The 18,589-nt window shown below is 36.0% G+C and overlaps 1 protein-coding gene across 1 annotated transcript in view; it reads left to right on the top strand.

The window, feature by feature from the left end:
* LOC150104823 (dnaJ homolog l(2)tid, mitochondrial-like) overlaps positions 1-18,589 on the top strand; it is a 156,185-nt gene that overhangs the window by 70,614 nt on the left and 66,982 nt on the right. The window contains exons 4-5 of the mRNA XM_090395999.1: positions 1,430-1,639; positions 16,221-16,373. Coding sequence (XP_090252125.1) covers positions 1,430-1,639; positions 16,221-16,373 — 363 coding nt within the window. The remainder of the gene's footprint in view (positions 1-1,429; positions 1,640-16,220; positions 16,374-18,589) is intronic.

Raw genomic sequence — 18,589 nt, 5'->3', positions numbered from 1 at the left:
GTACATTGGTAAATAAGGAGGTGACATCGAAACTAACCATTATGTCTGAATCTTTTAGGATTAGATTTTTAACCAGTGTTTTGAAATGGATTGAATTTTTTACAAAAGTAGAGGAGTTGCCAGTAAAGGGGGGGAGGGGGCAAGCAACTTGGCTAAATGCCGGGCCAGTTTATATGCGGGACTATCTATGCTATCAACTATGGGGCGTAGGGGAATATTAGTTTTGTGGATTTTTGGTAATCCATACATACGGGGTGGTTTAACATGAATTGGTTTTATTTTCCTGATGATTTCTTTGGGCCATGATGTCACTTTTTTCAGTAATTTTTGGACTTTTTTCTTTTGAGACATCATAGGGTCTCGATGTATAATTTGATATGGAACTGTCACATATGAGATCTTGCATTTTTCTGTTATACTCTTCTTTATTCATAATAACTGGCGGACCACGCTTTGGACACTCCTTCACACAGGATTAGATGGAGGAAAATGAATGTGCTATTTAGGAGTCGTTATAGATCTGAAAGATTATTTTTTGAGTCAGCAATGGCTTTGAAGAATTCTCCCAACCTTAACAAATATGGTTGCATTAATTTGGAAAAATTTGGGAGATGGTTATCCTAAGAAAAACTCCTGAACTGCTGTTTTTTTTTTTTTTTTTCTCGTTAGAGGGTGCCAAAAATAGGACTTTAGATCTTTTGTCTTTTGCAATTATATTGTTTCACTCACTCACTGTCGCGTTTACATGTGTGTTGTGCTCTGATGATGCTGAGTTGAAAATCAGCGAAATATAAGCGTTAATAAAACATCTTTGTTGATAAAAGTGTTTGTGGTGTTGTTAATACTGTAAAAAATAAGTCATGAGTATTTTGTAGGTAGAAAATGCATGTGTTCACATACATTATTAATATAAGGTTTTCCCCATCTCTTTTTTTTTTTTTTCCCCAAAGGCAGAAGGGGTTACTACTTTTACAGTATAACTTATTGATGTGCAAGTGTCAAGTCATTAATTGGAGTTCTTGTTGTGTCTTGTGGTTGTCAGATGAAATAGAAGGTACTAATGCATTATTTAAATAATCATTTTTTAATACCCTATCTCCTTTGCAGACATGGGATGAAATGGATGTAATTATTAGTATTTGTGGGCTTATATATAATTTAGAGAAGTGTTATTTTATCTAGTTATTTTATTTAGAGAAATGTTATTGTAATATAATTTAGTGCAAGTGTTAATGGTGTTGACTTTATGATTCAGTAATGTTCTTGATATCAGGATTGTATTCATGTTTTTCTTCAGCCATTTCAGAAATGTAGTTATGACTACACAGTTTTTTATATACATTCATAATTCACCCAAAATTAATTTTTCCCTTTTTTTACATTATTTTCAATATAAAAAAAAATTAACTATGCATTTTTATTTTTTTAGATCCTGGGTGATGATACTAAAAGATCTCAGTATGATAATTGGGGTACCACAGAAGATTATGCTGGTGGTACATCAGGATTCCAGGGTTTCCATTCTTCTTTTGACCCTGAAGAACTATTCAGAAAAATATTTAAAGATTTTGAGTTTCGCACTGGAACTCATGAATCTGATTTTACTGATGAGCAGTTTTCTTTTGGATCAGCGCAAGAGGTATTTACTTTTGAATTCCATAAATCTGAATGCTTTCATCTATTAAATGTGTATTTTTCTTTAGCTGTAAATTTTGTGGCAAATATATATATTCTTTAAATAAAAAAATATAAGCACCAAAATCCAAAAGAAGGTGTATGTGTGTATGAGAGAGAGTGGGGGGTAATTTTCTGTAGAAACATTTTATAGAAAATTACAGTTCAACTGTGAAACTGATTTGTCATTCAAGTTATTATCAGTGTTTCACAAGGAGGACAAAGCAAGTTCATTATTATATTAAACAGTAGAATCAGAAATCACACCATGTTCCTGGTTTATTTTATTCATCATCATCAAATTCCTGCCATGTACCCTCAAGGGGTGTACAGGATATAATAGTACTACATGAAAAATTTACATCATTACTACTTCCTATATACAATTTTCCTCCAAATCAGTCTGTTACTTGTCAAGACTCCAACATTATTAGATCTTATATTTCCATCATCTAAGCCACTTGGTACCTTATCAATCCACCTATATCTTGGTCTTCCTCTGGGTCGTTTTCCTGCCAACCTGTCAGAGAACACTTGTTTTGCTAATCTTTCCTCACTCATTCTGTTTAAGTGACCATACTACCTGAGATTAGCTCTGCTAATGCATTCCTGGATGCTGACAATGTCAAGTTCTTTCCTAATATCCTCATTTTTAATATGATATTGCCATTGATGCCATCTGTTCACACCTCTAATCTTTCTCAGGACTCTCATATCTGCAGTCTCTAGTCTTTGGTTCAGTGCTTTACTTCTGACCCAGCTCTCAGATCCATAAGGTAAAACTGGTTTGAACACTGTCTTCTATACAGCTGATTTAGTGTTCTGACTAATTTCTCTTTTATTCCATATGAATTTATTCAATTGACTTCCTACCATACCAGCTTTGTTGATTCTGTTATTTAATTTACCATCTTCACTAAAAATCGTGCCTAAGTAGCTGAAATGTTTTACTTGTTCCACAGGTTCTCCATTACCAACGTAGTTGACATTTTCAATGATTCTGCCTATTTTCATTGAGTTTGTCTTTTTATTGCTGAACTTCATACGATATCTATTACAACAGCTATTCAATTTAGTCAGGGAATCTTGCAGACTTGTAGCAGATTTTTTTAGAAGTATAACATCGTCTGCATAAAGCAAAGAGCTGACATTAACATCTCCAATTTTGATATCAGGTTTAATACCACTTTCCTTCATGATATGATCCATGTAGATAATGAATAACAGAGGGATAATGCACATCCTAGTCTCACACCTGATTTAACATTAAACAGTCTTCCTGTACTTCCTTCAATTCTAACTGCTGACTTAGAACTCAAATAAAGACTAAGTATTGCTTGATATAATGCCCCATTGACACCATATAACTGTAGTGTATTAAGTTGCCTCTCTCTTGGCTCCTTGTCATATGCCTTCTCCAGATCGATAAAACTTAAATATAGATCTTTATATTCCCATGCTTTCTCAACTATTTGTCATAAAGTGAAGATCTGATCCTGACGGCCTCTATTTGGCCTGAATCTAGCATGTTCTTCACCAAGCTTTTCTTCCACAATTCTTCTGAACCGTTTCTCAAGTAAATTAGCATAAATCTTGCCAGGAACACTCAGTAGGGAAATACCTCTATAATTCGCACATTCAGTTTTATTTCCCTTTTTATATATGGGTACTATGAGAGTTCTACCCCAATCATCGGGAATTCATCCCTCTGTCCATGCTTTCTGAATTATACAGAGCAGCCACTGTAAGACTTTTATACCACCACACTTTAGAATTTCTGGTCAAATATCATCTACTCCTGTGGCCTTTCCACATTTCAAGCCTTTGGCTTTTTCTACTTCAAGTATGGATATGTATTCCTGACTGAATGCCTGTTGAATGTTTTTTACCACTGTGCTATCACTACTTGTTTCATTTAGCAATTTTTCAAAGTAATTACTCCATACTTCAAGGATATCATTTTCTCCTGTTTTCATGTCACCTTTATCATCTCTAATTCATTTTACAGCACTCTTTCCTGCATTTATTTTCTATGTTCTTTCCAAAGTCTTCCCATTAGCTAGTTTTACAAAGTGTTTAGTTTTCTTAAATTTGTCTCTGCATTCTCTAAGAGCACAAGCTGACTTATTTTCCAGGAATTTTTGATATGCTTTCTTTTTTTCCTTCACTGCCTCTTTTACTTCCTATGTCCACCAAGGAGTTCTGATTTTTCTATCCTTGCAGACAGCCTCACCACATGCCTCTCTGGCTGAATCAATCAGGGTTTTCTTCAAGATTTGCCACTGAATCTCCAACGTTTGGTTTCTGTTCTCAAATGTTTCATTTTTTCTTCAATAATCGTTGTGTATTTTAGTCTACAGTTCACATATGAAAGCTGCTCAACTCTTATTTGCTTTAAAACTTTCTTACATGTTATTCTTTTCAATGTGAAATTCAATTTTATCTTGCTCAAGACTAAATAGTGATCACTCCCAATTTCAAATCCTCTGTACACTCTGGTGTTCTGCACCAGGGAGAAAACATCACTATCAACATTAACATAGTCAATGAGACTTTTCTTATTCCTTGCCTCTTCCCTCCATGTGAATTTGTGCACATTTTTATGTTGGAATATGGTTTTAGTAATAACCACTGTCCATGTCCTGAGCAGAAATCCAACAGGTATTTGCCATTATTATTAGCTTGTCTTTTCTCCAAATTTTCCCAATATATTTTTGTATATCTTACAATCACTTCCTACTCTGCTATTTAGATCCTCAACAAGGACCAACTTTTCCTTTTTCATTGTGTCAGTAGCTTTCTCTAGAGCCTCAGAAAATTCTTCTTCTTCTACCGTAGTAGAACCTTCTGTGGAACCATAGGCACAAATAAGTCTCATTGTCCAGTTTCCCATTCTCATATTTGCCCATATCACTCTACTTGAGACTGCCTCTCAGCCATTCAAGAAGATTAGCCTCGTATATAGTGTTGAATACTATGGCTATTCCTTCTTTTCCTTATTTGTCATTGCCTGAATATAATATTTTGTATTTATTGCTCAGAAAGATCTCACCAGTTTTTGCCTTTTTTTGTTTCAGTCACCCCTATTATGTCGATCTGGGATATTTTATTTCTCAGCTAGCTCCATTTCTTTGCCATTCAGGCTTCTTATGTTGATAGTACTGATCTTCAACTCTGGTGATATTGAGTTGGGGGTGTGTTTTTGGTTTTGTTCCAGTAGCTTACTTTTTGCTCTTCGCCCTGGTTCCCTGCCGAAAACAACGGATCTTGTTTAACTGGACGACGCCCCAGCCGGCATTAAATTTTTTTATGTTGTACCATCATTTTGCACTTTGGTTTAAGCCAATAAGAATACAATTTGTCGGCTAAATCCCAAATTGCCAGCCCATCCTCGTTCGTTCAGTATCCAGGTGGATACCCAACAGGGTGCACCACAAGAAGGTAAGGATTGGACATTAGGTCAGAAGCCATGGTCGGTTCTTCGCATTCCTTTAAAGGCTATGTGGAGGTCTCCTCTCAGTTATACAGCTTTGACCCTTAAGCACTCCAAATTGTTTTATTTTATTTTTTTTTTAAATTTTACAACTATATGGATGATTTTGCATGAAAAATAAAAAATATGTGAAATGCTCACCACATTCATTGATGTTGATATTCATGATATTGATTGTTTGCACATGGAGTGAAAGAAAAGAGTAGTAAGTATGGATGCCATTTGTTATGTCAAAATGTTTTTAAGCAGTGTAAGTTTATATTTTATGATAATTAATGCCAGCCTCTGTTCTCGGGTGTAATTAGCCGTTTTTTTTAAACATATATGTAGATAAAATTTCTGTTATGTTTCTGTAGCCTAGAAAATTGAAAATTCTTGGTTTGATTATTTTAGATCAAATCAACTTGCTATGACAGTTTGTTTTCCATACAATTTATGTGTTTTGCAGTAAAACTATAAAAACTCTTTTTTTTTTATGTGACTCACACAGAATTCAAAAGGTTGTAAACATATAGTACTTAGTACTACTTCTAAAGAAGTCAACAGACACCATAGTATGAGGAACAAATAGCCATGGCACCCACTTTAATGAGATGTAGAACCTCCTTTCACTAAGATGACTGCAGCAATCCTACTTCCACAAGTGTACAGTAGTACAATAGATCAATGGGAATTTTATTTTGTACCAGTTGCGAAACAGACATTCCTTGACCTCACCTGATGCTCCAGTTCATCCCATAGATGTTCAGTAGGCTTGAGATCAGGGTTTTGGGGAGGTCAGTCAAGTGTGGTGATATTCATGTCTACAAACGACGCAGTTACATCAGCAGCCTTGTGGCACAATGGTCAGGTCTGTAAAAAGAAAGAATCATTGCATTGTCCAGAATGTTCCATATCCCACTGTACACATTCTTTGCACCACTGACAACAATGCTGCATGTTGGTTCGAGTAATGTGGGAGCTTGCATGTTGGTCCTGGAACCCAAGGCGTGAACCTCAGTTCTGAATGTACAGATTCCTGTTCCAGTCAATGCCCAGAACTCTGCATTCAACATGTCAGCCAATCAATGGCGGTTTTTCCTTCGTAGCACCCTACAGTCATGTTTGGTGAGTGTGGCGGATAGCACTTGCAGTTGACTCCCTGCGCATTTCATTATGGTATCACTGATATTGACGTAAAAGGTACAGGCTAAACAAAAGTCAGGGGAAACTTCACTAAGAATATAGAAGCTAAAGCAAATATCAGGAAGGTGGCAAAATATTCTGGAGGTTATTGAAAAAGCTTAGAAATGGAGGAAAGAGTATGGTAAAAGGAATCAAAGATGATAAAGGTGACATGAAAACTGAAGATTTCATGTCACTTTTAAATTATCTTTAACACTATTGAAGATAATTTATCTTTAATAGTGTTAAATGAAACAAGCAGCAATAGAACAGTAATAGAAAATATTCAAGAGGAATGCAAACAAGAATACATATCAGTGCTTGAAATAAAAAAAAAAAAAAGTCTCAGGAAGGCAGCTGGAGTAGATGATGTTTGACCAGAAAAACTCAAATATAGAGGCATAAAAGTTTTGCAGTGGGCTACACTGCATAAATCAGAGGGCCTGATCAGAAAGTAGAATTCCAGATGATTACACTAGAGATCTCATAGTTGCCATTGATAAAAAAAAAAGAAAAGAAAAGAAAGTTGAATATAAGAATTGCAGAGGAATTCCATTAAGTGTTCAGGTAAGATTTAAGATTGTAGAAAATTTTGGAAGAGAAACTTGAAGAAGAACAAGCCAATAGAAAATTTCCAAATATGGATTTTTCTCTTTATGACAGATATTTGAGAAATCCTGGAATAAGGATCTGGACTTAAGTTTTGTCCATCTCAAAAAGGCATATAAAATTTTGCCCAGAGAAAAGATTTTCAAAACACTACAATTATAGGATAAATGGAACATTATACAATTGGTATCTTGAATTTATGGAACATTATACAGATCACTATATAGTTAAATTTAAGTCATCAGTTAGAATTGAAAGAAATACAGGAAGATAGTTCAATGCAAAATCAGGAGTAAAACAAGGATGCACATTATCTCCAATCTTATTCATTACCTATATGGATCACATTATGAAAGAAAGTGGCATTAAACCTGATATTAAAATTGGAGATATCAAACTTAACTCTTTACTTTATGCAGGTGATGTTTTATTCCTAAGCACACCCAGTGTAAGTTTCTGTGGTTCTCTAACTAAACTTTGTAACAGCTGTAACATATTTGGCATGAAAATCAGCAATAAAAAGACTAAAACTATGAAAATATACAAGAACATAGAAAACTTTAGCTTCATTCCCAATGGAGAACCTATAGCATATGTAAAATATTTCATCTATTTAGGCACAGTTTTTAGCGAAGTTAGTAGGTTACATCTGGGAATAGACAACAGAATAAGCAAAGCAGTTGCTTACTGGCATTACAAGCCAGTGTTCAAACCAGTTTTAAGTTATGGATCAGAGTTGGGTTGGAAATAAAACGTTTCATCAATGACTAGGGATTGTACATATATGAGTTCTGAGAAATATTAGGCAAGTGAACAGATGGCATCAATGGTAGAATCATATTAAAGATATTAGAAAGGACTTGACATTGTTAATATTGAAGAAATTGTGAGCAGAGCTAATCTAGGGTAGAATGGCGATATAAAGAGAATGAGGGAGAAAAAGTGATCAAAACAGATTCTTGATGCCAAAATAGTAGGAAAGGGACTCAGAAGAAGAACAAGGTCTAAATGGATTGATTCATTCAGACATGTTTGAGAAGCATGAAATGTTAGATATGACTTATTAGAGTGCTGACAAGTAATAGACTATTTGGAAGAAAATTGTTGATAAGAGATTAATAATAATAAAACTTAATCATTTACTGTTGGCATAGTAGCCTCAACACCTCTTGAGAGTATATATCAGGAAATTGATGATGAATTAGTCTGCATTAAGTTTTATTTTAGGAAGTCTTAGTATGACTTTGTCTGTGCCAACAGATTAGTGCTTCCAGAATCACCATGTACCTGTACTTAGATATCAGGTCAGGGCACGAAGTTGGTTACATTGTGGCACTGCAGTGGTGGAAGATAAACATTTCTACTGTATACACTTATTCAGAAGCAAACTGTGGTGCACACATACACACTGTCAACTAGTAAAAGCCAAAGTAAACTGAATCTGAAACCTTCCAAGGCAGGCCCATCCCAGTAGAATGACTATCAGTGTAATCCCTAGATAGTTCACAGACTTCCAACAAAAACTTGAGAGAAACAACCTCAGTGGGTGTTGGAGAAACGGTAAGACTGAGGAATATAAGAGATTATGTAAAGAAGCCAGAAAATACATCAGACAGGAGAAGGACAAATATTTTGCTAAGAAATGTATAGAGTTCCATGTGAGGAATAATTACAGAAGGAGCTTAAGCCCAGATTGAATATTACTAAGGACAGGAACAGAGCAGTACTAATGGAGGAACAGGAGATCAGAAATAGATAGAAAGAGTACAGGAAGAGATCCTCCTCATGGGAATTTTGAGTTGGAACCATCTGCACTTAAGCATGAAGCTGAAAGAACAGTGATCCAACTTTAAAACATCATGACCCTGGATGCAGCTGGAATCCAGGTAGAGTTAATTAAGGCCACAGAAGATGGGAGGGCTAAGTGTTTTGTAGATTGATTATAAGGAGACAAAACTAGGGACTGGAAGAAGTCAGTATTTATAGTAAACAAGCAAGATTCTACTAAAGATTATCCTAAATAGGATTGAGACAAAAGTTGAGGCTTGAAATTCCTGAGAAATAGGCAGGGAGATTATCAAGAAATATATAGGGATTTATATTTCTTTTGATATGTGTTTCGTAAACTATTCAAAAATTCTTGATTATGTTCAGCATATGAAATTATGAGAGGCAATGAAACTAATAGATTTTCCTCAGCACATTACCTGGTTTTTAGCTTACTGTACAGTGAGCAAGAAGCTACTATAAAAATACCTTTTGGATTAATTAATTTATTAATTATTTAGCATATCGGTAAAAATATAAGAAGTGAATGAGCAAAACTGTATACAGATTGACAATTCAGATTAACTGATTGGCTTCAGGTAGGCAGGGAGTTAGGCCAGGATACTTTGGGAGCGGCGGCATGTAATCCTATGAATTGCACCATTAGTAAATTACTCCCTCAATTCCTATTGGCTTAACTCTTATTTCAAAGTAAAAATGGAAACACCTGAATAGATTCATATTCAAGGATATTACATAAACATCTTTATCTTCTAAATTAACTCATTAAAATAATGACTGTTTTGAGACCTTCATAACCAAAAGAAAATACCTTTTAATTTAGAGAAATACGTAAATACAACATAAAATCAGTATAACTGCTAATGTGTTTATCAGATTATAAATATTAAAATAAAAAAAAAAATTATTTATTCAGCTTCTCTTCAGCTACAGTTATTATCTTCTCTTCATATGATTTATGGACAAAACTTCAGAACTTTTGTTTTTTTGCCTCCTACAGAACTTTCATTCTTTCATCAATTTACAAAGGAGGAAGGAAAACTAACACAAGAACTGTTTACTGTATAACAGCAATAGTTGAATTCTTTTTGCTTCCTGAAATCACAGAATACTGAAAAAAAGAACATATCTTCTCTTCATCCAGAACATTGCAATAATTCAATTCACTTTCTATATGAAAGTCACACTAATCTCGTTGAATAAACCACTTAAACTACTAGCTTACTCTACTTGAGCAATCATACCAATAGCTTCAAATCTCTTCAAACTGACTCCTCCCTGTCATCTGTTTGTAGTGGGGGGGGGGGGGGGGGGCTTCCCACTGATGGTACTGGCTCTTTTCATTCTTTCTCTTTTTCTTTGTTCTTCTTCCTGAATTCTTTTCTCTACTTCTCCTGAGTCTTTTTTGCTATCCTTTTTCCCAGACCACTATCACTGGGATCCAGTGCCCTGCCATCATGTTTGCTGTGTAGTGTGACCCATGAACATCCAGAAAGTAATCCTGCTAGACTTGCATTACTTTGGACTCTGTTTCTGCAAAATAGACAACCCTGGATGGCCCAGCCAGATCATTCAGCCTGTGGGCTTGCCTGCAAGGGTCAACACTCTTTCAGTAAGTCTTCCCCCCCCCCCCATGGTCTGGAGTTGGGATCCAACAAGACTTGCTGTGGTGCTGGTATAGCATCTGGGGTAGCCTAGTCATATGTGGTTCTGTAGTGGGTGGGGAGCTCTGGCACTGAACCAAGAACCCCTTGAGCATGAATTCTTCCTTCACAAATGTTTCCCTAACAATGTCCCAACTAAGACATACCATATATAGCATTTGGTATCATATGTGGTGAGAAACAAAAGATATTTGATACTAATACAAATGTACCAGTGTTCCTGATCATTCACGCAACAGGAAAAAAGCCAATAGGGAAAATGTCACTCTTCTTTATTCAAAGGGATTTAGAAGGACTGGCAAGATCTCCCAAAAGTGTTAAGAAATTACATTCTGGTGATATCCTTGTCGAAACATCATGTCAGCAACATTCAGGAACATCAGTCAGTGGAATACTGATCAGTAACACCTCATAAGACACTCAATTCTTGTACATGTGTTATTAAATCACTTAAGGAATTGAACAACGTAGATACGAATATAAATTAAATTACACTTTAATAAATATTTTCGATATTTCGGCAACATCATTTTGCCATCTTCAAAAGGAACTTACAACAAAAGGCACGTGCATGTAGGCACTACAACACAGTAACTGAGAATGAAGCTACTGTTCTCCTAAAAGTCCTGATGGTGCCCTCTAGCGGGCTAAATAGGTGTTCTTGGCCTTTGGGCTGAAGGTCTGCTGATGTAAGCCTCCCAAATTTGGGGCAGTAGCATACAACCAAATTTTTTGAGGTTTGGAGAGTTTCTTAGGGCTGAGGCTGATTCCATAAATAGTCTTTCGAATTTGTATTTGCTACGGTGTATTACTGTAGCTTTCTTCCACCGTATTCTGCAGTGTGTATCCAGAGCATGGTCTGCAAGACAAGAATGGCTGTACTTGTGAAAACGGATGTAGTCCTTGTGTTCAGAAATTCTGATATTTGCTGTCTTGCCTGTTTGGCCAAAGTAAGACAGTTTACAGCTGCAAGAGACCTGGTATACACCAGGTCTGTATGGCCTGTAACAGATCATGTTTTTTAAGATTTTGGTAAATTTTTCTGAGGTGCCTCGGATGTAGGGAATGGTGATGGATTTAGAGTAATCCTTGTTGTGGATTGGGGGGGATGTGATTTGTAGGTTTTAATATTTTTTGGATTTTTTTTGGGGGGGGGGATAGCCATTGGCTGAGAAAGTGTTGAGGATGTGATTTAGTTCAGTGCTTAGGGCCATCGTTAGAATTAGAACAGATTAGTTTAGCCCTGTTGTATAGTGTTTTCACCACTCCATATCATTGTGTGTGTGGGGAGAGATTGTTGGTAAATGTATCTGCCTGTATGGGTGGGTTCTATAAACTGAGAAAACCAAGGTTCCATTAGGCTGGCAGGTGACTAGTGTGTCTAGGAAAGGGAAGCTGTTGTTTTCTTCTTTTTTCCAGGGTGAACTAGATTCTGGGGTGTTGGTTGGTTGTTTAAGTGTGTTAAGAAGGAGAGGAGTGTTTCAGAGGCATGTGGCCAAATACTGAACACATCATCAACGTAGCGAAGCCATATGGTTGGTTTTTGTGGGGCAGAGGCCAAGGCTTTTTCTTCAAAGGTCTCCATAAAGAAATTGGCCAAGGGTGGGGAGAGTGGCGAATCCATGGCTGTCCTCTCTATTTGTTTGTAGAATTTTCCCTGCCAAGCCAAATAGCCTGAGTTCATTGTGAACTGAAATAGGGCTGAGATATCGGGAGAAAATTTAGCTTGGATTAGCTCTAAAGTTTCCTTGAGTGGGACATTTGTGAATAAGGAGGAGACGTCAAAGCTGACCATTATGTCAGTATTCTAATTATGTCAGTATGTTAGAGTGTAAGGTTTTTCTATGCTGGCTTTGAAGTGGACTGAGTTTTTATGTGTGATGGTGTGTTGCCAGTATAGTGTGTGAGCTCTTTGGCCAAATGTTTAGCTAATTTGTATGTGGGGGAATCAATGCCATACACTATGAGGCATAATGACACATTTTCTTTATGTATTTTTGGGAGTCCGTAAATACTGGGGGGGGTAGTATAGAGTTAAACGGCTTTGATCTGTTGGTAACTTCTACAGGCCAAGAAGTGACTTTCTTAAGGAGCCTATGCAGTTTTCTAATTCGTGAGTTGGTGGGATTGTATTCGATAGGGAGGTAAGTAGCGCGATCTAATAGGAGAGCATTAAGCTTACCTGTGTAGTCCTTTTGATTAAGTACTACAGTTGCATTTCTCTTATCTGCTTTGGTGATAACTAATTCTTTGTTGGCGATTTGATGTGGAAGGTGGTGGATTCTGCATTCGATCTGGATCATAATATCCTCACTAGGTATTTTTCTGGGAGCAATGCCGAAGTTGTGGCCACGTGAAAGCGCGTTGAGTGCTTCAGGCTTCGGGGTGACTGAAGAAAGGTTGATTACGGTGTTGGTAGGAAGTTTTGGATTGACGGTAGAGTTCTTTTTTAATTTTTCAAATTTTTTCATCTGTCGGCCTCATATTCTTTGTCTGTTTTACATGACGTCTTGTGTACCGCTGCAGACAAAGATTTTGAAAAAATACGAGGCCGCTGATGAAAAAATGCCTTCGGAAAAATATCTACAGGACTTGTACATGTGTGATATCAGAATGGGATCTCACTAATGAAGAGATATGTTCAGAGCTTAAACATCAGGGAGTGACAGGTGTGGGGAGCATCCTGATGTGTAAGGATGATTAGCTGGTTCCATCCAGAAGCATCATCCTTACTTTTGATACACCTAGACCTCCAACATCTGTAAAAAGGAGGGCATTTAAAGTGTCCTGTCGGACTCTATCCCTAATACACTTAAATGCTTTAAATGTCAGAAATATGAGCCTGCCAAAACTGCCTGTGCCCAATGTGGTACAAAGCATGATAACAAATCTCACTCTGTAAAGAAAGCTAAGTGGGTCAACTGTCAGACAGAAAACAGAAACAAAATTTATCATATCAGGATGGAAAAAGAAAGTTAGCCACCACTTGTTCTTAGATCCTCTTCTGCTGATAAGGTGGCAGCAAAGAAATTATCAACAGCATCTCAAACAGGTATGTCTATTCCACCATTTGATAATTTCACCATACCTGAACTTTATGATCGCAAACGCTTCTGTGTCGAGCGTATCAATCGCATGACCTATGATCTCACTTCAGAAACAACTCCAAAAATGGTTCCATTTGATGAGAACTCACTTATCAAAAAATTATGGCAAGGATATCACTCAAAGATAAATCACCAGACACGTCCACAGGAAAAATGGATACTTCAGTATCCACTAAAAGTAAGTTGAATGTAGACAGTGATTTTGACACACCCGATATATTGGATATTTTTCCAGAGGAAATGATGGACACTGGCCATTCATACTTCCCATAATCTAATGAGAAATATAAACCTGATAAGAGTAAATCCTTAACCTTTCGGAAATCAGACAAACCTGTGAAGCCTAAACCATCGGAAAAATTTTACAGTGGAACTGTTATGGATTTCACCAGAATATCAATTCAGATTTTTGCTGCAGAAACACAGTCCTTTCTAAATTTCTGTCTGCAGGAAACATATTTAAAATATAGTGAGAACCCTACCTTAAGGAATTTCACTGTTGTATGCAAGGACAGAACTGGAAATAGTCCTATTCACGGAAGAGTAACTATCCCAGTGGGCAGCCATACTCTTTTCCATCAGGTCCAACTCAATGCTGCTCTGGAAGTAGTAGTGATTCACTTATTCATGAAATTTCTTATTACAATATGTTCAATTTATTTACCACCAGGTGCTGAGTTAAATGAAATCGATCTTGATAACCTTATCTTGCAACTGTCAAAAAACCCATACTTATAGGTGACTTTTAATGGGACCAACACTCTGTAGGGTGGTGCCAACACAAATGGAAGAGGTTGTATCATTGAACAAATCCTTGACAATAATGACCTCTCTGTTTTGAATAATAGACTTAATACTTTCTTCCATATGCCTACCTGCTCATGTTCTGCAGTCGATCTTACAATCTGCTCTCTTGCCATTTTTATACTGCCCATGTGGGATGTCAAGGACTACACCTACCAAAGTGATCATTTTCCCGTTATTTGCACAATGTCTTCACACAAATCATGTTCTCCTACACAGATGCCCATATAGGAAATGAATCAGGCTGACTGAAATTCTTTTTCCTATCTTGCAAAATTTAATTCTGATACAGTCAGTCAAACACCAGTTAATGAAGCAGTAAAATATGTAACAGACCGCATTGTCCAGGCATCAATAGCCTTAATTCCAAAAATGTCACCTCTGTTTCCACTCTTTCTAAAGCCTTGGTGAAACCCAGAATGCCAGGCAGCCAAAAAAGAGCAACACAGAGTGTGGGATATATTTTATAGATGCCTGCACCACGTCAAACTTAATAGCTTTTAAGTGCTCAGGCCAGAGCGCATTATACGATATCTTAGAGTAAAAAAAATTCTTGGATCCAGTTTACCTAATCACTTAATCAAACAACCAGTGCAAAAAATTGTATCTACACGTAAATTATATCTTTGTATCTACACATCCTTTGAATATCAATGCTACATTTTCACCTTTATCAAACTAATTGAGAACTTCCTACTTTAAGGAAGTAGGAAGTGCTCAGGTAAAACTAAGGAAATCCCATTCTTCGCTTGTAAAGAATGGGATTTCCTTAGCCTTTTCTTTACAATCTTCTTTTCACTCTTAGTTTCTTTTTCCCCTCCCCCTTGCCAGGCATCTTGCTCAAAGGATGCAGAAGTTATTTACAGATAAAGACAACATCATGTAGACCAAAAAAGCAGTAGAGACACAAAAGGGACAATTGTCACATTGAACTGAGGTAGGAAATAAAGCACATGTGCAGAAGATTTCTCAACCTTGGATAGGAAACAGCGATAGTCCTTATGTACCAAAATGAAACCTCATATATGCAAAAACATGGATAACAAAAGAACATATAATCAGAATTACTGGTATTATGATAAGGTTAATATGTTTGTCACAATGTATTGATAGCTTAGTACTGGAATGGACCCTCTTTAGTGAAACTCCCCGCCCCCACCTTCCTGTTCAACAAACAATGTTCTTGTCCCATAGACATACTGCACAGCTGCAAGCCAAAGTATTATTATACTTTGGCTTGCAGTTCATTGATTGTGATAAATTTTCATTTTCAAAATATTAATTTAGTTGAAAACTTTGCAATATCTCAGTTATAAATGCACAATTCATAGATAGGTCTTAATAAAATTGCTTCTTACCACTTGATATTTGTATGGGAAAAAAGTTTCCGTTTTTTTTTTTTTAATTTTTTAATTTATTTTATTTTTATTTTTTTATCAATATGATATCCCAAGATTGTTCATTCTTGTTTCAAGAATGAACAATCAATATTTGATTACATTAAAATCTTTGCAGTATTTAATAACAATAAGATTAGCAAATGTAAACAAGAGATTCATTAATATTTCATGATTACTATGAAGTATGAATTGCTGCAGTCAAATGATAAACTATTAGTCTGTCATATTAATTATATCAATAAAACAGAAGTTTTATTGTAGCACTAAATATGGTATTAATGTGTTAATGGGTTTTATATTCATATATTTATTGTTTATGATGGTATGGGTATTGTAAGTGCCAGTGGCTCTAAGTTATATGTCATAAATCAAGAACTGACTGTATATCATCTTGGTATATATATTTTCTCATTCCTTTTATAGACTTATAAAATTTTATATGGTGGTGTAAAAGATTGCTCAGAGATACTTTATTTTTATATTTTATATAATAGACATGCAAATTATTTTTCTTTAGGTTGTCATGAACCTTTCTTTTCAACAAGCAGCTCGGGGTACCAACAGAGATGTGACACTTAGCGTACATGATGTTTGTCCATCTTGTAGGGGATCTAAATGTAAACCAGGTACCAAACCTGTACATTGCCACTACTGTAATGGAACAGGCATGGTAAGCTTTAAACTATGTATTTTATTCATAAGTTCATTGATGGTGATAAATTTTCATTTTGAAAATATTAATTTAGTTGAAAACTTTGCAATATCTCAGTTATAAATGCACAATTCATAGATATGTCTTAATAAAATTGCTTCTTACCACTTGAGATATTTGTATGGGGAAAAAAAAAAGTTTCTGCCATTTTTACCAGCATTTAATACCAATAAGATTACCAAATGTAAACAAGAGATTCATTAATATTTCATGATTACTATGAAGCATGAATTGCTGCAGTCAAATGATAAACTATTAGTCTGTCGTATCAATTATAAAGAGCAGTTAAAAGCAAAATAATGTTCCATGATTTAATTGCATATGTTTCACTCAGATGGAATTAGAAGATAGAAATGAATGATTTTCTTGTGATTGTTTTGGAAAGTTTCAAGCTAGTTAAGCAGACAACCATCAGTGTACCTTCAATTTGAATAACAACAGATGCAGAAGACCAAGTTTGCAAACATTTTGAAATTTTGAACTGCTCTAGGATACTATATGAATTTGAATATGTGTGAAGTATGTATTATTATTATTATTTGACCGCTCCAGGGAGTCCGAGGACTCATCGAGGGACGGCACCTGCTCTACAACTCAGTCTCCACCATTTAATCACCAACTGACTGCAACTACACCAATGCCATCTACCTGCCAACCACCACTGATATTTCCACAGACAATCACAAATATCCATGCCCACATGGGATTCGAACCCACAGCCTTTTGGCTGGAGAGCGGATATGCTATCCACTCGGCCAGCCAGGCTGGCTATACACATGCATGCATGTATGCGCGCGTGTGTGTGTGTGTGTGTGTATATATATATACACACACACACACACACACACACAACCATACATACATACTTCATTCGTGCATATATATACACACACACACATTAAATTTACTGCATTACTTCTTCATTATCATCAACACGACAATCTCGATGAAGTCAGCAGACCCATCATAGTAGGTTCACTCAACTAGCAACATACTTATCATGTTGAACCTTAAAATTCTTAACACTCTCTTCATTCACAATGTATTCTATTCTCACCCTTCTTCATCACAACTTCCACAAATCGCCTTTTCTTTCTCCTCTTTCACCTTTTACTCTCTTTATAGTCCTCTCTGTATTAATCTGATAAAATTCCTCCTCATTAATGTAATGTCCCTATCATATTACCTCATTTCTCCCAATTTACATTTCTTTAACCAACATTCCAAGATCTTGTGTTCTTCTAATTGGATGGTTGCTGACTCACCATACTTATGATGCCAGATTCATTTCTTATATTCTTCTGGGTGGATGTTAGCATATCTTTCAAATGTATAAGTGTACGTATTCGTATTTTTGTGATTATAGTCGGTGATAGAATACTGTGTGTTGAAAATAGGCTGATTATAAACAAACTTGGAAGAAGAAGAAGTATTTTTGTGTTTGTACTAAATAGCAGATACAATCGTAAGTACAGTCTTGTGAACTCATCTCTAGCCCCTTTCCAACATTTTTACATTTCAATAAAAATTGGGTGACCAAATGTGAGTCTGTAGTTCAAGTGTAGTCTGAAAATACTTTATACAGTTGCATAACCACCTCCTTATACCTACTTGTCAGTATACTCCTTATCATAGCAGTAATTTGATGTGCATACTTTGGCACATGTGCAATGTTCTCTCTAAACTTCAGTCCCATTAACTATTATCTCAAATCTCATCCACTTCTTGAAGCACAGTTCTACCAATATAGTACACAACCTTATATTTCCACACTTCAAAGTGCAATACTTTGCACCTATCAGTATTAAAACTGCAATGCCACTCATTTTTCCAGGCAAAAATTCTATTCAAGTTTTTTTGAAGAAGATTAACATCAACAGCGATAATTGTTCCAACCTTGCATCATCAGAATATCATTAACAAATAAGTTAAATAGTAGGGGTCTAAGAATAAAACACTTTTTTTTTGAGACTGCTCCACCATGCACAATTTTATCATTTAGAAAGTGAATCCATCTAACCCAGCTGTCTTCAATGCATAGCCTGCAGGCCACAGGTGGCCTCTGGAGCTCTTTGCCATGGCCAGCCGGCCATTTTGAAAAAATAACTACTTACCATTAAAACGCGATTAAATAAAAAATAATTTCAATGAAGCCCGCGGGCCACTACGCTATA

This window comes from Typopeltis vanoorti, chromosome 7 (assembly GCF_054136105.1).
Source record: "Typopeltis vanoorti isolate ZY-2024b chromosome 7, IOZ_Tvanoo_1.0, whole genome shotgun sequence".
NCBI lineage: Eukaryota > Metazoa > Arthropoda > Arachnida > Uropygi > Thelyphonidae > Typopeltis > Typopeltis vanoorti.
Note: the sequence above shows the minus strand (reverse complement) of the source record. Positions and strands in the feature narration are given on the sequence as shown.